Source organism: Ostrea edulis, chromosome 8 (genome assembly GCF_947568905.1).
Source record: "Ostrea edulis chromosome 8, xbOstEdul1.1, whole genome shotgun sequence".
NCBI lineage: Eukaryota > Metazoa > Mollusca > Bivalvia > Ostreida > Ostreidae > Ostrea > Ostrea edulis.
In genome coordinates, this window is record NC_079171.1 from 23,042,361 (window position 1) to 23,068,412 (window position 26,052).

The 26,052-nt window shown below is 33.6% G+C and overlaps 1 protein-coding gene across 3 annotated transcripts; it reads left to right on the plus strand.

The window, feature by feature from the left end:
* The first annotated feature begins 571 nt into the window (after window positions 1–571).
* LOC125660712 (histidine decarboxylase-like) lies at window positions 572–24,252 on the plus strand. 3 transcript variants are annotated; one of them, XM_048892508.2, is made up of 18 exons: window positions 572–676; window positions 6,028–6,141; window positions 10,827–10,885; window positions 13,383–13,555; window positions 14,704–14,817; window positions 16,262–16,384; window positions 16,832–16,966; window positions 17,382–17,525; window positions 17,696–17,762; window positions 17,899–18,061; window positions 18,588–18,658; window positions 20,002–20,021; window positions 20,212–20,310; window positions 20,683–20,784; window positions 21,005–21,181; window positions 21,535–21,623; window positions 22,215–22,366; window positions 23,138–23,273. In XM_048892508.2, the coding sequence occupies exons 3-17, from the start codon at window positions 10,858–10,860 to the stop codon at window positions 22,336–22,338; spliced, it is 1,629 nt and encodes a 542-aa protein (XP_048748465.2). In that variant the 5' UTR covers window positions 572–676; window positions 6,028–6,141; window positions 10,827–10,857; the 3' UTR covers window positions 22,339–22,366; window positions 23,138–23,273. The 3 variants fall into 3 exon arrangements, with proteins under 3 accessions (XP_048748465.2, XP_048748466.2, XP_048748464.2); XM_048892509.2 differs by having other exon boundaries at window positions 22,215–22,362; window positions 23,138–23,271; XM_048892507.2 differs by lacking the exon at window positions 22,215–22,366 and having other exon boundaries at window positions 23,138–24,252.
* The last annotated feature ends 1,800 nt before the right edge of the window (window positions 24,253–26,052 follow it).

Below are 26,052 nucleotides of genomic sequence, written 5' to 3' on the forward strand. Positions count from 1 at the left end.
TGTATGGATTTGATTTTGTGCTATCTCACGAATTCGTTCCTTTTATGTTACTTAGATCGGTCAACAGGGGATGCTTACTCCTCCTAGGCACCTGATCCCAACTCTGGAGTGTCCAGGGGTCCGTGTTCGCCCAGTTCTCTATTTTGTATTGCTTATGGGAGTTATGAGATCGATCACTGATCGTTATCTTCACTTTTCATCGATTGATTGATTGTATTATGTTTAAGGTCCCTCTCGGGAATATTTCCATGATATGGAGATGGCATGTAACTTTAGACTTACATGACTGATATAAGCTGTTGAGTAGGTCGTTGCATTTTTGGCCTGTTCATTTTGTATTTGAAACCGCATATTGTACAAGTTAACGTTTCAAAAGCGTTATCTATATATATCCGGAAGTTAAACTCGAACTTTGAGATAATATCCGGTGAAAACAAAACCACATTGTTACGGACATTAGGCGTTTTCTTCTAAAAAAAAAAAAACCAAGTGTTTTTTCCTTATTTCAGCTTTTGGTTGAACAGAATTTGGTTTGTATGATGTTGATAGATAACTCAGTTACTTCCAGTGTGTTAAACCCAGTCAATAAAAGTATAAATAGATACAAGTCAAATTTTCAAATCATTGGTGTTTGTATGCACCAATATCGCGTTTGCTGACTCTGCACATTGTATTGGTAAGTAAGTAAATATAGATAAACACAATTGTAATGAAAAGCTTTTGTGTGTATATATTGGGATTTTTCCAGACCTTTTATTCATTATATACATGTATATATATTTCTTTAGGTTGCTTGATTTTTATATCTTGAAACATGTTTTAAAGGTACTTACGCACTAATGGTTTAAAATGTTTCCAAACTAACATTGTTTAATGTATCTATAATGGCAAAATATAATACCTTGTTCAACGTAAAGTTTTTGATTTCATCCCAGATGAAAGGAATTGGTCGAAATTTTATATCATTCTTGACTATTTTAAGTCGCGGACATCTTTGGTTGGCCATTTTTGTATAATGTGTGTATAGTGCGCGCCTTCTTTACACGTGATCAGAAAGTAAACAATGGCGCCAGTAAGTTTTAACATCGAGTTAATCGACTGTAGATATTGGAATAAGGATCCATCAGACTAAATTCATTATGCTTCATCATGTGTAAAACACCAGAGTGTAGTTAGATGTACTGCACTAATTACTAACATTATTTGTGTTGTGTGTCAAAGAAATATAAATGTCCTTTTTGAATGTGATGGTTTAATCTGTAATTGCCATGTTAAAGGGACATAGACACGATTTAAGTTGACTTTGTTTCAAATTTTATATTTTGATTTTTAATGTTTAGAATGCTTAACCAAGGAATTACTAATGATCAGCAAAAATTCGAATGCCAATAGACAAGGTACATGGGAGATACACAGCCCACAAGTCCTTGTTATTTAAACAAGGCTCGTGCCATGTTTTTGTTTACTAAACTAGTAAAAGTTTCGTTTAACGCAGTTTTTTTTCAATTTACAAGTGAATTCTTAGCACAATTAAATAGTTTCTCGTGTTTGGTCCGTCTCATTTTGTTTTGCTCTTAAACATGCTATTTACTATTAAACAGTCTAATGTAAACAAAAACATGGCACGAGCCTTGTCACATAAGAAAGTGCTGTATCTCACATATAACTCAACAAATGATATTCAAATTTTGGTTGACTATTAGACATGCTTTAGTTCAGCATTGTAAACAATAAGAATGGAAAAATAAAAATTTTCAGTTCAAATCGTGTTCATGCCCCTTTAAAATCATAACTTGATTAGTTCATGTTTACACTGAGGGGTTATATCAGCTCTGTTAATTTTTTAAAACATCATTTTCTAGTCAATAGGAAGTTCTGGCGGAAATGTCTTGGTTCCTTTTGAAAACAAATATTGCAGGAAAAGTTTTTTCTGTTGAGATTCCAAAGGGTGTTGCCATTATCATAAGTTTGCAGTTTTTAAAAGTATATTACATTTTTAGTTTTATTAGCAGATATGCTAGCACCCATAGCTGTAAGTAGTTTGGTGGATCTGATTCAAATAAAATGGAGTGGAAGTCATGACAGGAAGAAGCACTTGAAATTAGAATTGTTGAAACAAACCCCCTTTATTCTGGAAGATTGTGCCCTGGTTCTGTAAACCAATGTAGTTCATGGTGGTAAAATTTTATTTTCCGGAAATAACTTACGTATATGTGATTTTTAACTTATAGTTTTATTTCCTGTGACTTTAATCGGTAATTACCAAATACCTGTATCGTTACATGTGTCACATATATTAAAAATGCCTTTGCGTTTGGATTTGTACTTATGTGTTTCGATTTTTTTTTCTTTTGTTTTATCCGTTGTATTAAACGAATCTACGACCTAAACATCTTGTGGATTATCTTCAAACTCGTTACCGGTTAATCAAACACCAACTCTAATCAGAGATATACCTTCTATATTGAAATTAAGTTATATCTAATAAGGATAGGCACATGTATTAGAATATTATTTGAACGTGAAAAAAATTGTCATTTTCTAATATTGACAAGTGAAGATGATGAATAGCGATGAATTTCATAAATTTTATTAAAGATACAAAATTAAGAGAAGGGCAAACACGGACCTGTAGAAATACCAGAGTTGGGATTATCTAAGAGGAGTAGCATACTCTGTTAACAGGTCACTTCCTCCGTGAGCCTTATATCTTGGCCACGTGAACGGAATAATCCGTAGTCAAAATTAGTGTGTAAAGAACGGTCTAGCAGTTTGTATGAAACGCGTCAGGGAGTATTCCACCCAGTGATATATTGCATGTGCAGATTAGATCATTAGAATTGGCTAAATGATGAATTTACTTAAAACATCTGTAAAATCAACTTACTTCCCAGTAGCAAATATTTGGAGCAAACAATCAAAGACGGATCTCGGATCTTTTACAGAGATGAAATATGAAATATTACAATTTGTCAAATGTCATCATCCACTGACGCTGTACTGCTGCAGAATTGTTCATGTATTTAATTCAGTCTATAAACAGTCTAAGATTACACGTGGTACAAAAGCTGTAATATACAAGCTCTTACAATTAGTATGACGTTAAACTCTTGTATTAGTTACATTAAAGAATGTGACCTTAAAAGCTTGTATGAATTATACTAAACTGTATGACGTTAAGCGCTTGGATAAATCAAATCAAATAGCATGACGTTAAACTTTTGTATGCAGTGGTTGATTGGGGCTGGACGCAAGCGGCGCGAGCCCCCTAAAATTCTCAAAATTAAGATAAATCGTGGTTTAGAAAAATGTAAACGATAAAAAAGCAATAATTTCTTCCACTCTCGGAGAAATAAATGACAATTTTTTTTTAATTTGTTAAATTACTTTTATTGGGAGAAGTAACATGTTTTCCCAAAACCCTTAAAATTTGCGTTATTTTTATTAATTTTACCTTATTAAAAATGACGGAAAATAGTAAAAATGATTACTTAGAAGACATATTTCAAGCCTTATACAATCTATAAAATCCAGGAGCTTCCGAGGGCTTCGCCCCACTGCATCATAAACTTGCGCGCCCTAACCACAATTACCGGATCCGCCCCTGGTATGAGTTAAATGAATCGGTTAAATAATAAAAAGAAGCGTCAGAATGGACTGTTGTGACGATATGGCTAATTTGATTTGATGTTATGATTGTCAAGTTGCTATCATTTATTGGAATACAACTATATCAAATTGTAGATTTGTAGTTTCAGAGAAAACTAATGAGAGCAGGCGAACTTTCTTGTTTGCAAACTGTTGCAATGACCTCCGGTTATGGGCAACGGTATGTAGTCATGTTCAAAATCATCTTTTGTGCTCAATACCAATCCATAATTATGATAAAAACAATATATCTTCAACTTTGTCGTACATTGTTTCATGTAATGACAAAGTATATGTCTAAGTTTGATAAGTCAATCAATCTGTCACAAGTAGCGTGTCTTTATGTACCTGAAATTGTCTGTGTCTGTCATACATTATATTAGTGTCATGTTCAAATTTCGAAACCCATTCATGAAAAATATATTCATTTCTTTAGATTTTAAATGCGATATATGCAATACTATATTTTTCGTGTCGGAAAAATAGGACTTGGTCTTTGGATGAATACTTAACATTAGGAAAAATCCCTTTTTACATAATTCCCCAATAGATACTTACATCTCCTCCTAGTCATTAGATCCAACCTCTGGTGTGTCCAGGAGTCTGTGTTTACCATATTCTCAATTTTGTATCTTTTATGGTATTTTTGAAATTGATCACTGTTCGTTATTTTCACACTGCATTCTAAAATTTAGATGTTTGGAGTACCTCATGTCATACAACGAATTAATATCCATAACAGAGAAATTTGACCCCGGCAGGTTTTTTTCCTTTCATAGAGTTTTTGTTGAATATATTGTGTCTCTTCCATAGGTTCTGATTTGAACGAATTTAGTCTTGTTCACGGACTGAATTTAACAGGGTTTGTCTCTTCTACAGATTCTGTGTTTCAACAAACTATGTCTCTCCAATGAATTCTATGATGAAGTAATGTTTTCCCAAACATTCTGAAGCGTCTTTTCCCCACAAATTTTGTGTTTAACAAATTAGGTATCTTCCATAGATGTTATGATGAACAAATAGCTCTCTTCTATGAATTATGTGTTGAACAAAGTACGTTTCTTCCGAAATTCTGATTTCAACAAATTGTTTCTGTCATAGATTCTGAGTTGAAGATATGATTCATCAAGTGATCTGTGTTGAACAAATTATATCTCTTTCACAGATTTTGTGGGAAACAAACGATATTTCTTCTAATGATTCTCTTAACAATTTATGTTCCTTCCATATATTCAGAGTTGAATAAGTCACGTTTTTTTTTTATAGATTCTATGTCGAACAAATCATTTTTCTTCTTCAGACACTAAGTTGAACAAACTATGCCATTTCCACAGATTTTGCGTCAACCGATTAACATCTCAACATATTTCTGAGATGAACGAATTGTTGTTCTCTTTCATAAATTCTGTGCTGAAAAAAAGGTTTCTTGCATAGAGTGTATGTTAAACAAATCATATGTCTCTTCCAAGCGCACAAACCACATATCTCTTTCGCGTAAAACCGCTCGCGGTAGCTAAGTTGTAGAGCGTTCGCTTCGTAACCGGGAGGTCATGAGTTCGATCCCCGCTCGTGCCATGGCCGCATCAAACCCATGACGCAAGCATAGGTAGTGATTGCTCCTTCGCTAAACGCTCGCCATCTAGAAGTAGGAATCACGAGTCATTCGGATATGACCTTAAAAACGGGGATCCCGTGTCGCGGCAGGCGTTGGCACGATACTGAATCCCCACTGCTACGCCCCTGAGCGCTAAGCATAGATCTAAATTTGTGGTACTTCATCTGCAGCTAGTGACGTCTTAATGTGAATGAAAAATTCACGATGGGACGTAAAACATTCAACAAACCAACCATGAAGTCTGAAATAAAGCATGTGTGTGATTAGCAATGCATCTCCGACAAATTCTGTATGATATCCATCTATAATTCTGCTCCAATTCTGCTCCATAGAACTCAATGTGTGATATTTCTGTTGCGTAAAGTATATAAATTAGATATTTAATTTTACATAGAGTCTTAAGAAGTTTGAGGTGATTAGAAGGATGGTTCTCAATGACTGTACCGCGTGTTTCTGTAGGCGGTTAGAGATTTTCTAATGTTAAATGGGTATGGCAGTGCATTCCAGGACAAACTCAATGAATCATTTCGCCCATTCATAACTACTACCCCCTTACACCACCAAATGACCCACCACTCATCCCTTTATCTCCTGGGTTAACGATCTCGCACTTCCGGCGCGTAGATATACTCCGGGTGTTTTGAATGATTTTGGATGTAAATATCGCGTGCTGTATCTTCGTGTGTAAGAAATTTGTACATATCATCACGTTTTCTTCGTGTTTCCTTAGAAGTCGTCTTTATATTCTTTGTTTAAATATTCAGAAAACCAGAACTATTGATCAGTCCAACAGTACTTAACCGTGTTGCAGTCCTTGAAGATATTAGTTCAGTCTCAACATCTAGGATCGTGGAGAACTATTTTCATTTTTATTGAAGGTAAAACTTTTATTCATGTTTAATTTGAGATGAATTCATTATTATTATTTTTAGGGATACCTTATATACATGTATACCTAGATATGCGTTTAGTGAAATATGTTGAAAATCTTAGTATTCTATATTCATCTGTAGCGATACTATTTTGGAACTGATTTTCAAATATTCGTTTTGAATGCCAGTCTTTACTGACGAAATGGACTGTCAAGAATTCAACACAGGCAAATGACAATTTTCAGTTGATAGCATCGGAATGCAGAAACAGCTAAATTTGAAGTTCGTCTTAATATGATATACACGTTCGTGGTAATATGTATTTGTTTAGCCTAACTTAGAAATTTGATCTTTCTTGTCTGTTAAGCCATTTTAAGCACACAATTAACCCTGTAGGTTGTGTTTAGTAATTGGATTAGATAAGTCATTTCAACCTATCAATACTGTCAAATACGTATTTGACAGAATGCCGGAAAAATATTTTTAAAATTCTATCAAAATATTTCACTATGCTTTGATCAATCTAATTTAACATTATTGAATAGACTACACTATTTTCAATTGATATGAAGAAACATTCTGTTCTTGTTCATTTACTGAAATGCATGTACACGATGGGTGTTCCAGAATGTCCTTTAGAAAAATCAATTGTATTCAGTAAAGAATTTGCATGCATAAAGCATGCGAACACTTGCAAAATTTCATTTAAAATATTAAAAAAACAACTGTAATTGAATATTCCTTTTTCAGAGTCTTTTTAAATGCATTTTCATTATGCAATTGTGTTTATTGCGAACTAATTCTTAAATGACGTATGATGTTATCCTTGGAAAAATCAAACACAAAACATTTCATTTGATGTGGGTTTGGTTATATCATAAACATGAGATATAAGTTAAGATTTACAACACATGGTTTGTTCATAGAAATTCATAAATCAGTACACAGACAAAATTTACAACCTGCAGACAATTTGAAAACAGTTTAATTCCTATATACCTTATTAATTTGTAAATCTGGAAATCAAATATACATTTCATGTGAAAAGTTCCCCCACGTCATGCTTATGATTTATTAAATATGTTTGAACAAAAGCTAATCTAATAAACTCTTTTAAACTGCTAATTGATTCGTCATTGATTCTACATAAAAAAAAAACACGTCTTTAATTTCCACCAAAGTTTAAGTATTCTGACCTATTATAACTTCCTCTTTTGGAAAGGAGAACACGAGGTGGAGATGTAGTTTTTGTAACCTTTACTGAAGGAAAATGAGAGCACGCGTTACAATTTCAAAGGAAACGATTCCTTGGATGACGATTTCATGCTCATTACGTGTCCTATAAAAGCAAACGGTTCCCAGTATTTTCCGCATTTCGTGAACATTACCATATCGATACGGGATTTTAGGAAAACGAGGTAATATTGGCTGCACTTATTTTATTTCATTCAAAGCAAACCCTTATCTTCTATAATTCTATAACTTGTAAATTTGAATAATGGTTCGTTTACTTTCATATATAAATAATTCTTTTTAATAATCGGCTTCAAGAATTTGCAACTAATTTGTTTATAAAATATTTTAGTATGCTCCATATATTCAAATCGAAATGTTCATAACACTAAATAGTTGAAGAAAAAGATACAATATATTTAGATAGCATTGACGGGTGTTTTTTTTTTCCTGACAGCTTGGCAAGAAGTATGCAGCAGACGTCATAAATGAAATATTTTACACCAAATTTCTTTCTTTTCAATCTCACTGAAATTGATATGAAATTATGATTTGACCTGGCAATTTTTTTAAAAAAAAATTTCCATAGAAATTATCCCATTGTAGAATAGCTTGCTGAAATCATGGGTAGTAAAGATTAGCGGTCCATAGAAAATACCGTACAGAGACATCAGCATGGAATCAAATGATGTAAAACAAGTCACGTGATCAAATATTGCGTGCTGCTTCCTATTCTTATTATCTGTCTCAAAAAAGGTTTCAATTGTTAATGGCAGGCTTTAGATATATATATATATAAGTATTATCACATAGTGTTTTTAAGATACCCATGCAACCAACACGAAAAATAGATTTGTTTTAGAATTTAGATTTAAATAATTCTTTCTTCTGGCGCCACAGTTAACTGAATGATGGAGTACTGATTTATTGAATTTACAGTATCGGGATATCGTGGGTAGTAAGTGCATATAGTTAGATTAGATAGCATGTACATATAACCATTCTCGTTTTTATTTATTTATTATTTTTTCTTTTGTTTCTTCCTGGAAATGACTCAGAATCACAATAACTACACCATTCTTCAGGCGACGAAATCTCTCGGCTAATAACTGAATATTTCGATATTATTTGCAAAATATTTATTAAAGAATAATGACAATTTTCGAAAGAAAAACTATTGGTAATTGTTACGTTAACTTTTGATAGCACATAATGTTACTAGCATTAAGTTAACGTTTTTGGTGAATAATATTAACTGTAAAGTACCGATGGCCTTCATCTGGGGAAATATGAAGAACTTGATGTTTGAACTCGAGTTTTGTCATGAAAGCTGCCAAAACCCGTAGCCTGACATTTATTAGATTATATTTATATCAATACATAGAGTAGCGACGCGAGACTTCATTTGATGGATTTGTAAAATCTAAAACATTGAATTTCTTATGGAAAATCAAAAGAAGTCTATAATAAAAAGATTAAAAATTTTCATACATTAAATAACTAATTAACTTTAATTGACAGATACCAATAAATGATATTAAGGTTCGGTATCTGCAAATCAAATTATATGTACTAATACCTCGATGCTTGACATATTGATTTAAATTTTCAAGGACTTTTATCATGGTCTCCACGTTCAAGGTGTAAACTTTTCACGCAATATTGATTGAGTTTATACATAAAATGGGAATGACAATGTATCATTCAACATATTACGTTTTTAAAAAAATATTTTGATATGAAAATTATTATAGCATTATGATATATTTTATGAATAAAAACATTTCCTTATCTAAGTGATCGTCTTACATATAGTAGCGTAGCAAGAATTCCATCGTCATCGAAAGCATTTTTTTTTTTTTAAAAACTTGCCCAAATGATCGCGCGTGATAGTGAGTTCAGTTATGAATATAATCATTTCTAATGCTTCTGCCATTAGCATCTTTACTAATTGTAAAGATTGTCATTAAAGTATTCATAAACACGCTGTAGTTGTAAACAGTGCACTTTTAAAACAGAACTGATTGATGAATATAGTACTATTAGTACGTCGTTTTCAACAGCTGGCGATTCCGACAGAAACGAATATTCAATGTAAAAGTAATCCATAAATTTCAGTTTTCAAAATATATGAGGATATGAACTGCAATGCTTCAAGCCGACAAACTTATCATGAATAGCTGGCGCGCTTTATATAGTATGCGATTAGAACTGTCGCAGTTTTATTTCTAAATTATATATACTACTTAACTTCAAATACGTGTTTTATTCCATGCAGTACGAGTTATGAGAAATATGCAAGAATTTATTATTTCTTTAACTTTAATAATTTTCCGTGGATATTTCCTACATTATTGCCTATTTATGATCGTAATTACTTTTTTCGACAAGGTATTGACAAGTCATACACTTGACAAATCAGACATTTACCAAACATATTTCACACTATTAGCCTTGCACCGATTTGATGTAGGCGGCTTCTCATAGACACGCGACGAAAAAATATAAAATATTCCACGTCTATTTCAAGAATTGCAAGCGTTATTGAGTGCAGTGAAATTATGCCAAATATTTCATATTTAATAACAAGAAATGGAATGCAATCATATAACACATAGCGGGAATTTTAACTACCTAAGTATTGTACGAGTTCATTGATTAAGTCCTGTACGTACAATGAATTTATTAAGCATTTATGAAAGCTGAAATTATCTTTAATCAAATAAACGAAGAAGGAAAATGATCCATACACATTATATGATATGATTTGAAAACTTTCGGTATTTACACAACCAATGGAACTGAAATCCTAGAATTACCAAGGGCATATTTAGTAAATTTGACTTCAAGCTTAATAAATAATTGTGAAATCCAATTTGTGAACAGAATTACCTGTATATATTTTTTCTAATCATTTGAACAACAACAAACATTAGACCGGAATTCATGATTACTTTTTACGTGGCACAGACGTACCCATAAATTCAACAGAAAGTGAAAAGAACAAAATGTTTTCAAATACGAAAAAGGAGCCGCGAATATACTGTCTTAAACACAATACGCAGACATGAAAGAGAACTACGCGAAAAAAAAATTGATTGGTTTTCGCGGCGCCATTGCTTTAGTTTCAATATCAGAAGTTCTATGGTAAAATGAGATTCAATCTTTGGGACATAGACGACGCATCCCAATGTTAACAACAGTGTCAAATATTTCAATGAATATAGATTTAAAATTGATATCTTATAGTCATGTTGAAGGTGGGTAAACAAGCAAAACACAATATTGTCATTTTATCGTCCATGACAAATCCTCGTTCTCCCACTACATTATAGTATCAATATATTTCTCATTGATGAACGATATTGTGAGATTGATTAAGCTTCAGGAACAGCATTGTTTTCGTTGATAAATTGTATCGTTAAGCATAGTTTTTTATTTTTATTTCTCGTTCCAAGGTATACGTAAACGTCAACGAAAGAGCGTAAAATGGATTTTGAAGAATACAGATTAAGAGGTATGTAAAAAATGTCGATAGTTACATTAAATTTCTTTTCTTTTAAAGATATTGTAGAGAGATGGTGATCTCAATCATATTTTATCATAATTTTCATTCATTAAAATAGTGAATGGTAATATTTAATTCTTAAATTCATTTCTAAATTTTAATTTCATATTTCTAGCGTACCATAATTTACAAAACGTCAATATTGAATTATAACGTTTCTAAAATTGTAAATGGCATCTTTATGCATGCAAACATTCGGTATTTCGTCGGCCACCTCTCCTACGAAGCATTTTCGTATTACTTGTTAAAACCCATCACGATCAATTGTCAAATATGACCCCCAAAAAAATGTCTATTTTGCATGGTATTTTTTAAAATTATTTCTTGCACGTGATGTTCTTACATTATAGATATTAATGGAGTGGGACACTTTGAGATGATACTGCTAAACTGTATTTATGATGATTATAAGAATAGAAATTTATACAGCATCCTGCTGAGTGATGATAAAATCACACAGCATTAAAACGTCTAAAAGCAAATTTACAAATTGGTAAATAAGAAAAAATATCTATTTTGCATGGTATTTTTTGTTATTTCATGAACGTGATATTTGTACATTATAGATATTAATAGGGTACTGTGAGATGACACTGCTAGTCTGCTTACGGCAACAGTATTTATAATGATTATAATAATAGGAATTTATATCGCACTTTGCGGCAAGAGTTGTTTTTGCTCATGAATTTAAGTCCTCAAGACATAGTACAGACTGCACTGCAGCAAAGTATCACAATTCTTCTACCATAGAATTAAATGTTCTCCACTCTTATACAAATAGCGCAATATGACCCGTGATTACTCAAGTGCGTATTAATTACAGCACCAGTGTGTAAAATAATATACTTATGGTTAAATCAATGGTTTAGAATCTAAAAATAGATTCTGAATAAAATTCAAATATTTTGCTAACAAAACAACGAACTGCAACAAGGTATCAAAAGTACTATGCAGCATACTACACGTTCACCTCAAGGTCATAATCAACACGTTCACCTCAAGGTCATAATCATATCTTCAGTGTTCCATCTTAGATTCCTCATTGATCGAAACAATCACTTGATATGTTGATAGAAAAAGAACATAAAACACACAGGTAATTGTTTCTGAATTACAAGATGAATATCCAAAATGAAATACGGAGTAACGGATCATTGACTTTACTATTTCTGAATAAAAACACGTTGTGGGATCTCGTAGAGAATAGTCAATTGATACCGATGCTGTAAAACGTTTTTGATTGTCGTAAACCCGTTATAAGACGGATATTGGTAATAAAAGTTTCATTTCCTTGAATACTGCTGGGCCATTGATACATTCATCCTTGATAATGATTTAACTGGTACACATATGAAAACATATAAATGTAACTAAGAGATATATTAGATGAATGTAATTTCGCAGACATGATATGACCACCGGAATTTATTTTATATCAGTTTATCAATTATTTATTTCAAATTACAGATGCACTGTGTCTGTACATGTTGTAAGTTTGATTCACGAGGTAGATACTTACTCCTCCTAGCTAGGCACCTAATCCCAACTCTGGTGTTCCCAGAGGTCTAGGTTTGACCTGTTCTCAATTTCGCATTTTTGTGGGATTTATGACAAAAATCACTGTTATATCAAACATTTTTATTCATACTTTATTCATACATATATAAATGTATATGAGTATTCGTCTATGAAAACTGTATGTTTCACGAAACATAGCATTTGCATCGAACAATCTTTTCGATATTACATTTTACAACATATCCTCTGGACATTTTAATTAAAATTGAAATTGAAATCTAAAGGTTCTGTATGACCAGGTTACTGGTGTGTCGATTAGTCACTGTCGATTGGATCCTTTAACGAAGGAATTAAATTGACCCCTGGAACTGAAGCGTTTATTTTCATAGCGAATCTGTCGATACGTGATTTAGATAATTGCCCTCGTATAGAAAATACTTAAAGAGATCCGATTGGTATTCTACGTACAATACGATATCTCTGGTCATCAGAGGATTTCATAGAATAGCACATTAGGTGGAAGTTTCCGTAAAAAAGGATTTGATCATGGTAACATTGCTAATTTTTTCACAAGTCGTTTGCCAAACACAACTCAGCGAATGATAAAAGCATGGTTGATATTTCTATTTTTGTACAAAATCGTGTTCTGACTTAAACCTGAGTCCATACGATGCAAAGCGGACACAAAACGTAGATGGACACAAGGTCAAAGATGAATCAGTTCTTATATGGATTTTTTGAATTCCCTGTCATGCAAATTTGATAAAAGAACATACCAGGTTCCATCTATAATATAACTCGATTTCCGCCTAAACCAGTCAATAAGTGTTAGTAAATTTATATTCGAAAAAAAAAAACCCACGTGACTTTGACTTGCAGGTGATTGACAAAACACATATTTCTATAAGGTAACAATTTTGTATTTTAGGTAAAGAAATGGTTGATTTTATCGCCGAATATCTAAAGACTATTCGATCAAGAAGAGTGTTCCCGGATGTGTCTCCGGGATATATGCGCACACTTGTACCGGAAGCTGCGCCACAGGAAGGGGAGAAGTGGGAAGATATCTTTAGGGACATCGAGCGTGTTATCATGCCAGGAGTAAGATTTCTATGATAAGAGTATTCAATGTTGTTTACAGTCTTTATCTATTTTCTCAAGTTGATTTTAGTTGATTGATAATATGTCAAAGAGGCAGGTACCCTCACTCTTCATGGAATTGCCAAAAAGTTCATAGAAAGAAAGATATTGTCATAGTTTACAAAAAAGTACCTATGAAGTAGGAAACCATATCATTACCCATCTGAATCGCTATTGCATCAACTGTAATGTCATGAATAGGTGTTTTCCTACCTTTTGAGAAACTAACAAAAGCATAAATTTATACAATAGAATGAAAAGTAACCAATGACAATAAAGGCATTACAGTACCCCAACATTATTTCTAAACCATCGAAGTAAAGTAATTCAATATTTAGTTTTGGATTTTCAAAACGGACAGGAAATACAAGAATTATTCGTCATTGAATTAACATTAGTTTCCATGAAGATAATGACATTACATGTATATCTGTAATCAAAGACATTTGATGGTTCAAAGGCGGGTGTGACCGGTCGACAGGAGATACTTACACCTGACCTCCTAGACACCTGGTCCCACCGTTGGTATGTCCAGAGATCCGTGTTTGCCCATCTCTCCGTTTTGTATTGCTTATAGGAGTTATAAGATTAATCACTGTTCGTTATCTTCACCTTTCATAATTACGTATGTACTATGGTCTTTCAAATTATGCAAAGAAAAGTGTGTCAATTATAAAGATTTTCTATTTTTACGCTAAATTTCTGCCAGAGAAGACAGCTAGGGCCAAATGAATCAGTATAAATAAAACTAAGCAGGGCATACTATATAAGCCATTTTTACCACACTATAATTAGGCAAATGGTATATAAAATATTAATTGCTTTTAAGGATTGCATACATTATGACAACGTGTATGGTTAAAGACCCAGAACTACAAAGATGTTTGAAACACATTGTCTTGGTTAAATTGAAGATTTGGATGCGATTTGTTTGTAAATAACGTTTGAAAACATCCTTATATTGATATTTATTTGTTACATCCTGAAAATGCAACAGCTTCGTGATAATGACTTGTTCGTTAACAATACTGACAAGATGTGACTGGAATAACAGATATACTTTCGTACTTACTAGTACTCTGTAATACGTTGTAAGTACTCTGTTGCAGGTGACGCATTGGCAAAGTCCACACATGCATGCATACTTTCCAGCCCTCAACTCATTTCCGTCTTTACTGGGAGACATGCTTGCAGACGCAATTGGTTGTCTTGGATTCACCTGGGTATGTAACATACAACATACATAATGTTCATCCCTCATTGCAATAGAAAGCCATCTGTACTTTCCTCTACATACATTTGAATAAACAACAGTTATAGCACATATCATATCATATATTCATGTAGGAGAGCAACCCTTTTGTATACCTTGTTGGATTGTACAAACGACGTTAATTTTTAATTAAAGTAACGCACAAATTACTATAGTAAGTTTTCTTTTCTAAGCCCACATGTCTGTTCATATTAAAGCATCCACTGGACTGAAATACGTCTGGGTCTCAATCTTATAATGAATCAAGGTGAAACTAATTAGTTATAAATAGAACTGTTAATTCTGTCATAATGTAATTCAACTGTTTTCTCACAGAGACTTTTTTAACTGTTACATTATTGTGCTGCACGGTAAGTAGGTATAAAACAGAACATATGAGTTTGAACTTCAAGAAAAATTATAGCGTGTCAGACTTGGAATTTTATTAATAAAATTGTTAGCCAAGTTAGGTATTTTTGGCCCAGTGGTTCCTGTGATGTTTTTGAACCGCCCCATCCTATTTTTAACCACAAGTATTTCTAAAGAATTTCTCCTTGGAAGTTGAAATATCCATATATTTGAACAATTCAAATTTCCCAAGAACTATTCGTGCCAAGTTTGGATATGACGGAAAATTTGTGAGAAATGCAATATTCCTCTCTATAACATCACAATGCAACAGAAATATGCTCAAAAATATAAACTAAAAATCGTTATGAATGGAATCTATGCAAGCCTTCATATATCGTAGATGTCTATTTATGTTCAAGCTTGTGAAATAATCAGGTATTTGGGTTTAATTAATGACTTTATAAAGGTAATAAGCTATTATTGAGTTATTGAATGCAAACTGATTTGATTTAGGTCTAACAGCAGGGTATGCAGCTATCCACAAAGTATGATCGGTGACAAAATGCTTAAACATCAAACTAATTTAATGAAAGTCTTAGATCTGAAATATAAGGGCCTTCCCATATTACCAACACTTCCTCCACTACGGTGTGAACTGTCTATCTACTTCTAGTCAGATCCAATCGTGGTGTATCGAGCGCACTTTTCCTTGTCTCTGTCTCTTTAAGTATTTATAGGGGACTTTAAATATCATCCTACATACTCCAATGAGTACGTGCACGAAAGCTTAATTTGAATTCTTGTTATTAGCTAAGATAATGAAGATAAAAATGATTTATATTTTCGTTTTATTGGATATGCTTCCTCTGTAATGAACATTTGTATCTATGATTATATGAAAAAGTTGCATGTACATCATTCTCCTTCTAATTGACAGAGTTGATAATCAACATTTTCCAGTTTCTGAATATAAGCTTTCAAGGTCTTCATCATCCTTTTTATTGTATATATTAGTTTGATTTATTTTGAAAAATAATTATGTAGGATATTCTTGTTTCATTTAGGCATCTAGTCCTGCTTGTACGGAACTAGAAACCATTGTGATGGATTGGCTTGGTAAAATGATTGGGTTACCAAGTGAATTTCTGCATAGCAACAAGCAGACACGTGGAGGAGGTGTGATTCAGGTACTGCGTTGATTGTATCAAATGTAATATTTAGTGAAGATGTGCATGTCTTGTTGGGAACCTTAAAGACAGATATACATAATTTTGTCTGGATCAACATCATATTTGGCTCACTTGTTGGAGTTTGGGATGATATATGGATCATTTACCCCCTCCCCCTTTACAGACCACATGGTACTGTAAAGAAACTGATACGACCCACATGGTAGATGTGAAGCTTACATAATGGTTCATATCTTGGCAAATATTTCAGAGGTTTATATACATGTATAATCGTTACTTTTATTCGATGTGGACCCATCCATGAATTCGATCCTCCATGAACGGGAATAAATGAGCTATCATAAAGCAAGAACATTCGAACATGTTGCTTTCTTTGACAAAACGTTCACCCATCAAAGATGAGCGATTTTATAGCATAGCCTCTGTGTGATTTCTATACTTCAGCTGACGGCTTCAGATTGTACCTTCATAACGATGCTAGCAGCACGAACAGAGGTGTTCCAAAAGTACAAAAAGACTGACCCAAATGTAGATGAGGCCGAAATCAATGCCAGACTGGTTGCATACTGTTCTGACCAGGTGAAATGATATTTTATACAGAAGTGAAGACCTCTGCAGCATTTGAAATGTATAGATTTATCCTTGTTACGAATTTCGATATAAACGACTAAAAATACGATGATCGCGAACTCATCCATGCATATTCGTCACTTTTTTTCCCAATTTCTACTATGTTGAATAACAAAATGACAAATAAATGCATAATTCATATTAATGTAAACGTTCAAAGAAAAAAATATTGATATACCTTTGACTGTTTTTTAAAAAAATCTAATTTTAATATTTTTATGCATACTATTACCAAGCCCTAGATTAAGATTGATGAGTACATACTACAAATACTATGATTTGATGAGACATTTCATAGTATATATGCAAAATGTTGACAAGATAGCAGTTTTATAACCCATGGAAACTACATATTATTACGCAGGCGCACTCATCGGTGGAGAAGGCGGGGCTTATATCTCTGGTTAAAATGCGTTACCTGTCGACAGATGATGAACTGAGTCTGCGCGGTCACACCCTTCAAGAAGCTATAGCACGTGATAAAGAAGAAGGGCTCATTCCCTTTTACGTGGGTGAAAATTAACATAAATGAATATTCTTTTTATAATTTGTGAATATTTTCCTGTTTAACTCTTGTACTTTCCAAAACTTTAAAGTATTAAATAATATATAAATATTTTTTATATACAGCATCATTAAACAGCTCATGACTATAAAAATCATTTGATATACAAACAGGTCTGTGCTACACTAGGAACAACAGGAGCATGCGCATTCGATAATATCAAAGAACTTGGTCCAATTTGTGAGTAATATGATTCTATGATTTCAAACTAAAAACTGGAGTAAAAATATATTCATTTGATAGCTATTTAAGGAAGGATGGGTATTTTTATAACATATGAGAATAAAAAAAAACTTTGAATTGGATGTATTTTTAGGTGAAAAAGAAGGATTGTGGATGCACATTGATGCGGCCTATGCAGGGACAGCTTTCATTTGTCCGGAATATCGATCCTATATGGAAGGCATCGAACACGCAAACTCGTTCGCCTTCAATCCGTCCAAGTGGATGATGGTGCATTTTGATTGCTCCGCCATGTGGTATGAATTTATACTAAGAAACTCCAAGAGGGGTGCAAATCTATTTACGTAGGGGTACGGTTGTGACTTATATAAGTCTCATTAGTTGTCGTCTGTTGGGTGTGTTAGACGTTCCCAAGGACACCCCCAGTGCAACAACAACAAAACAATACAAGCAAACAAAATACCTGAAGGTTTTAAAGGGACAGAAACGAATTCCCTTGACACTCAGCTTGGAATTGCATAGCTCTGTGACCTATCTTCACATCGTTGTTGTCTAAATCATTCTCCCGATTTTCTCGATTTACTAATTTTATCTCTTTCCTAAAGTGACATTGAAATACTTGTCATTATTAGCACGAAACCACTAATCGCTTCGAAAGAAAACTCGACTTTCGTTCTAGTATATAAATCATATAATAAATGTAAATGAAGAAAAAACTCCCCAAAATCAGAATGCAATATCGGTTTTATTAACGCAATGCAGTGATATTGTTGTTAATATTTCATGATTTGTGCATAGATTTGTAATAATTTTCTTATTCAGGGTCAAGGATTGCCGAGCTTTACACAGAACATTCAACGTGGATCCCCTCTATCTGAAACACGAGAACTCGGGTATGTACACTGAAAGCGGCAGTAAATTCGCTCTTCCATATCTGTATGGTGTCTTGTCAACGTCAATTTTCACGCGTAGTTAAACGTATGGTTTTTATGCCCGCTCGACATGAATGTTATAAATGAGTTATGGTTCGCTGTGATCAATTGAAGAAGTCTCTATACAGTTTCGATAGAAAAGTAAATCAGTCTGCTTACACTAAATTCAAAATAAAGTGGTATCATTCAATGCAAGGTGAAGTTAACGAACAGTGATCAATCTCATAACTCCTACAAGCAATACAAAATAGATAGTTGGGCAAATCTAATAGTTTAGGAATGAAGCGAACTAATTCAGAGATTGGCAACATAAGACCCAAGCAAACACATGTCTCATAAAGCGCGAATTAATTATCCATCATAAAACGAAAGGATATTTGATACCAAATTAGCGCAAATAGGATTAAGTGTGTAAAGTTTACCGTTCAAGGGCTCTAAAGACAGAAACAGGACAGTCTGTATTTGTTTCTAAGCTGGAAATACCAATACAGATCAATGTATTGAGTTGCATGGCTTATAAATCTTCCCCATCAAGTCGCATGTTTTTGGCGAAGATGGATGGTATCTGTCATTACAATCGCCCTATCAAGGCTTTCAGCCTCGTTATCAGTGTCAGCAGAGAGCAGATCCGCACTAAATCTGATCCCCGTTAACGTTTGATTAAAATCTATATTCGGATTCTACGTCAAGACGTCATTTTATTTTATATAGGGCTAAATCGTTTTGATATCTTTATTGTGATTACATTTACGATAGGATTTCACACTAAAATCTTTTATGAATTGTTGCAGTTCAACCCTGCAAAAGTTCAGGTAATCGAAGTCTAAATTTACTAAAAGTGATAGTTCTGTATCCCAAATGTTAATCAAGAAATGCGCATCTGGTGCATCAAAATTGGTACCGTATGAGTTTTGCATATAGAGAGCACAGGGGCCGTTATCATACAATGTTAGATTCGATATGACCTCAATATGTACATAGAGAGAAAAGGGAACGAATGGCAGTCCGAATTTAAACAGGATTGAAATTACCTTGCAGTCAATGCAAAAACAACTAAAAGCATTCTATAATAATTATTCTTTGATAAAGATGAAAACGCACTTACTTAGGAATTGCTTAAGTCCTTTTTTTCTAAATTCGAGTCCATGTGCATGTAGTTAATTTTGTGCCTAAACAAACTTTCGGACAATACATCCATTTCCGTAGTCTTTCCCAAAATTGTTAACATAAAATGTAGGTATGATGTGAAGAAACATGATATTGTTTTCAATTTAACACTACTATATACCAATCATGTTTTGCAGGTGCAGCAATAGATTATATGGTAAAAATATTTCTTTTACTTTTCTGGAATTTAGATTTTAAAAAAATCATATTTACCTCGTGTATTACTAGTATATTTCTATATAACTGTACTTAGTTATCAAATTTTTATAATGCACTATAGTATTCTATATGCTAGTGCGACATTTATCGGAAAATATTCATTTTGTTTTTGTTGTTTCCATATTAAGCACTGGCAGATTCCTCTGAGCAGACGATTCCGAGCCTTAAAACTCTGGTTTGTGATCCGCTCCTTTGGCACAGAGGGTCTGCAAAAGCACATCCGAGAAGTAAGTTATATTCACGAGAATAGCAACACAAGTATACTGTAAAATATGGTTACCGGGAACACACTTATAATGAATTTGCGTTTATAGCGGAGTCATTTCTATTCCCTGTAGTTTTCTTTGAAATCATTATAAACTTATTGAATACAAATAATTAAGTTCATAAGGAATCGAAATTACTGTACTTCACTATAAGCACTGTAACTGAAACACGTACCAGCTTTGTCTAGTATTTTCCAATGATTAAACCAATCAAAGTTTGGGTATCGATATTCATGATTGTTTAGAGTAACGTGCAACATTGTGGCACCTTCAAACTAATACAAATATTTAATTTCTGTCATCCTTTCACTTTTTGTTTATCATTGTTTTCAGGGTGTCAGGCTTGCTACTAACTTTGAGAACCTTCTCAGAAAAGATCAAAGATTTGAAATTCCTGCGTCTAGAATTTTGGGAATGGTTGTATTCCGATTGTGGGTAAGGATATGTTTGCGTTAGCAAGTTTTTGTATATATAAAACTTTTTTTATGGATAAGTCCTCTCCACTTTCAACGCTCCACTTAACCATTTGGCGGATGAAACTTAGGCCTGTGTATATGTGTATATGTCTTTGATTTTTTTTTTATCCCGCTTATTGCGTTTAATTCAACTTTTATTCAAAACTTCCATTTCACACTTCAATTTCAAAACCAAAAAGGGTGAAAATGAAATGACAGAAACATTGCTGAAGCGACTGAACAAATCTGGAAGAGTCCACATGGTCCCAGCCTCTTTAAAAGGTCAATACGTCATCAGGTTTACCGTGACATCACAATACACCACGGATCAAGACATTGAGCGGGATTGGAAGATAATTTCAGACACTGCTACAAAGGCAAGTATTATGTAAATTGTCAATCAAATTGAAAAAGCCATTTTGTTTACAAATCGAAATGGAGTTTTGTACTACAAGTAGCAATGTTTGTCTATTTTTTTTTTCATTTCAAAACAGAAATATTATCAGAAGTGAAATGGATGAATGGTAAATTAGCTTTAAAACGTCGTTTGAGTATGGGTGTACTTAAATCCAGATAATGTTTAAGTAAATCCGGTGATTGTTAGTCAATCCGATGATTGTAAGTAAATCCGGTGATTGCAAGTAAACTTTACAAGGACCACACTATTGCATGCACGTTTGCAAGTTTAAAATATTGGTGTTAAGTTCATGATATGCGTGTGTTGTTGTAGGTATTACACGACACGGAGTCGGAGGAGGATGAGGCCTTCAGTGACGAAGAAGTGTCCGAACCAGAGACAGAGGAAATACAGTTTGTAAGGTAAGTACTAAATTACTGACCCCCGGATACAGTAGCGTGATATATCGCTTGTAAGGTAGCTAATGCCTTATACGTGAAAGGAATTGCTTTCATAACGACAATAAGTATCTCTTGTACATCTTTCATAACAATAGTGTATTTTATAATTCATAAAGCAACTCTGTCGTTAGCTTGGATACAGAAAATACATTTACTCCCTACCTTCTAACTTTTAGGGTTTAATGACTTTTTTATTTGGAAAACGTCATCATAAAAAGTTTTACTGTATCAAAATTCTCAACTCTTCGTTGTTTTGAAAGAAAAATTACTTTCTGATGCCTTGGGGGAAAAGCTATTTGTGAGATAGAATATATAAATACAGTGTATTTGGTGAAACCCAAAAGTAAAACAATTCATGAACTAAATGGAAATATAAAATGAAATAGATAATTATAGTGTGCATATCATTGTACAAGTCTATAGGTAGTACAATTTAAATCCGTTGGAAATACTGATAACAAAATTTACGCTAATGTATGCACTTGATTATGCTAACTAGTTTTTATTCATTTTGTTCATTTGCAATTTTTTGCTTTTATTCTATTATGATAGAGACGACTATGCAATGCCTTGTCGAAGTTGTTCTAAGCTTCCAAAACAAGCCATGTTTTCGCCTCTAAAGCTCTCGGCCACTCTTGATAGAATACAACTTATTCGATCGTCCTCGTCCTCATAAAGAAAATCCCCATGCAAAAACAACGTAGGTATGAAGTCCCTAGATATTCCTTTTTATTTACAATAATTTATTGTTGTGTAAATTTACTAGGTTGGTCTGACGCGAAAGTACTTTCCAAGTGAAAATCTCTGTATGCAAAAATAGTAATGAACAATTTCTAAAGGTCTCAAAATGCATTGCTCTCTGGACGTTCAGGCAAAATCGTGGAAATAAAGTTTCCTGGAATTGTGATCCGCGGTAACTCTCCCTATTAAGCATAGAGACCCTCGGAAAGAATTGGAAAATGATGATTTACTGGAAAGATAAATGACCATTAGAAAAGTACGATGCAGGAATCTTCCACATATATCAGTCCTTAGACATGTGAAGTTCATAAAATGAGAACATTTTATTTAATTTCTTTATATTTTTTGCTTCGCATGTACGTGTCATTTTCTTTGTGTTTTGTTCGCCTTCTAAAAAGAAATGTTATGTGTTTTAATGCGACTATTATCATAAATTAAATATGTACAAGATTTATTTCGTTTAGTGAACAATGCAGTTATAGTAAAAAAAAAATGCATGGGATTTGAACATACGATCAGCACCCACACATTAAATCAATGAGTTAACCAGCTATATGCATTGAAATTCAAAACGAAAAAATATATACTCTGTATGTTACCTACGTTTCATGTTGTTTTTTTTATTTATGGTTTGAAAGAAAATCAGTCATTAAGATGGGGTGTTTACTCGTTCTTAAATAGCTATAAGCAATTAATAATTTTCTAAAATTTATGACTTGATCATCATTTTGTAGAGTTCCGTCCATCAAAAAGAAAGAGTATGGTATGAGTTTGTTGCTAAGCAATGTCCCTATGTCACCAAAATTGATCAATGGGAGTTTTGCGGCTTTGTTTGACGATAACGAGGCCATGGAGGAAGTGGCCAAACAGATTTCCGCCGACAATGCTGAGCATCTCATCCCATTGTCACCAAGGAGACGCAAACTCAGGGACCAATCAAAACAGCAGAGTCTCGATCAGACAACATTGACTGAGCGTTGCCTTATGAATTCATACAAACATCAGGGGTCGCTTGATTCCAAACTGGATGAAATTATTAACAGCTCTTCTTATTTGGAAACTCGAATGAATGGGATGCAGATGGATGACGTATTTGAGGCGGAGGAAGATCATCCATGTAAAGACGCTAAACATAGATACTATCCACAAGATCTCAAGAATGACATTTTCTACAGCGAGGAGGGTACACAAACCGAAACAGATAAAAACGGGATTGGTTCACAACCAACTGAGGAACAATCAATACTGCAACGCAAAAATCCGAACATCAGGCTTCAAATACCGGAAGTAAGCGATAAGGTCATGCGTAGTATCTGTCCTCACTGTGGAAACATGGTCAGCATGTAAAGAATGAAAAAAGTTAGAAACTCTTTATTGTTAATTTTTAGTACATTTTTTATTTTGGTATCTCACGTTTATATGTGATAATAGATGTTTTCATTATCGGAAGTAATTGGAGTTTTTAAAAATTCATAATCAAGATTGCAAATGTTTATTTCGTTTGGTTTTGCAATCGTTTTATGTAGCGATATGTCAGTTGTAAATGAAGATAATTGTTTTCACGTATGACATACATGTGCCATTTTCTGTATTAATTATGGCAGTCAGTATATAATGATAATGCAGTTGCTTCATTTATATACATACATGTGATTTAATGAATATTTTGACAATGTGTGTGCTTTTTGTTTGCATATTTCCTCTAGCTCTGATAATAAAAATGCTGCAAAGTTATACCGTTTGTGATTATTGATATGATCTGAAATTGATTTAGATAATATATATGCACATTCATATTTAATACATGTCAAACGTGTACTATATATTCAATAAATACAAATAGACAATATTTTTGGCTTATCATTTGGTGAACACAAGGACACATTGATGAAAGGGGAAAGACCATGTTCAGGAATGGCTCAAGTTGGTCGAAATGAAACATCAAATTGTTTTGAATTATAAGAGATCTCAGAAATTAGCAAAATATTTGCATTTCTAAACCGTACTCAACAGGAATACAACTTTACAAATGACTAAACACTGATCCATTATCAGTGGACGATAGGTTGTATATTGTTTAATTCACTCATATGAAGACGTCACCATTGCCGGTGAAGGACTGCAAAACTTAGGCCTATGCTCGGAGCTTAGGCAAGAAGGGGATCTTTATCGTACCACACTTGCTGTGACACAGTACCCCGGTTTTTGCGGTCTCATCTGAAGGACCACCCCCATTTAGTCGCCTTTTACGACAAGCAAGGGGTACTGAGGACCAATTCTAACCCGGATCCCCACAGGACATTATCAACGGCTCAATGCAACAAATGGTCAACTTTGAATCAACGTTGAATGTGCACAATTTTTTTCTCAGCGTTAATATCAATACATGTATACATATTTTATCCACCTTGAAACAGCGTTAAAAATTCGATATAATACCTCACATGTTATTCAACTTTGAAGATACAGCAGTTGTTCTATATTGATTTTTGTGGGGGTGGGGTGGAGTGTGTGTTTAGGTAACGTTGTTTCTGCTGAGAATAGATGACCCAAAATTAATAATAAGAAACGCCAATAAACGTTTAACACGGTACACAAGGCTGATAGTAAACAAGGCTGATAGTAAACAAGGCTGATGGTAAACAAGGCTGATAGTAAACAAGGCTGATGGTAAACAAGGCTGATAGTAAACAAGGCTGATGGTAAACAAGGCTGATAGTAAACAAGGCTGATGGTAAACAAGGCTGATAGTAAACAAGGCTGATGGTAAACAAGGCTGATAGTAAACAAGGCTGATGGTAAACACCACTGAAGATATACCACGTTTCTAGTGTTGATATATTGACAATTTTCTTGCCTTGAAACCACGTTGAAAATTCATTAGAAAACATCCTTTGTTATTCAACTTTAAATATAAGATGCAATGTTCATTAAACGCTTAAGTCTATATCAATTATTTTTCAAACTTAGAAATTACACCTTACATTCAAGATGAACGACATAAATGGTGGAACTTCGTCCATAATCTTATAAAAAGTGCATGTCTGAGAGATTTGTGCCAAACTTTGTTTCTACAGAGTCTATAGGTACATGTAGCGCACGTTTTATATTGTTTGACTTCAGAAGGAGGATATTATCCCTTCTGGTCCTTCAGGAGCCATCTAGACCTGTTCAAAGGGTTCACAACTGATTCTTAATATAAGACAGCAAATGCTGTTTTACATTGTGAAAAAATCAAATAAGTTTGTTCTACTTTCATTTCATTTTCTTTCATGTCTTTCTCATTTCTATTTTTTTAATTAATTCATTTTCAAATTCTCTAATTGATACACGTTATATCTTTTTGAAAATGTGCGCTGCCATGAACTAAGTAATGTCCTTCTAACAGCACATGCTGTCTGACGTGTTTCATATCAATTATTAGGCCGTTCTTTTCACACTGATTTTGACTGCAGATTACCCCGTTTACCTGATGGAGCTATTGGGCTCACGGCTGGTGTGTCCGGTCGACAGGGGATACTTACTCCTCCTATGCCCATGACCCTACCTCTATTGTGGCCAAATGTCCGTGTTTGCCGGACAACTCTTAATTTTGTATTCCTTACAGGAGTTATGAGACTGACCACTGTTCGCTATCTTTACATTTTCA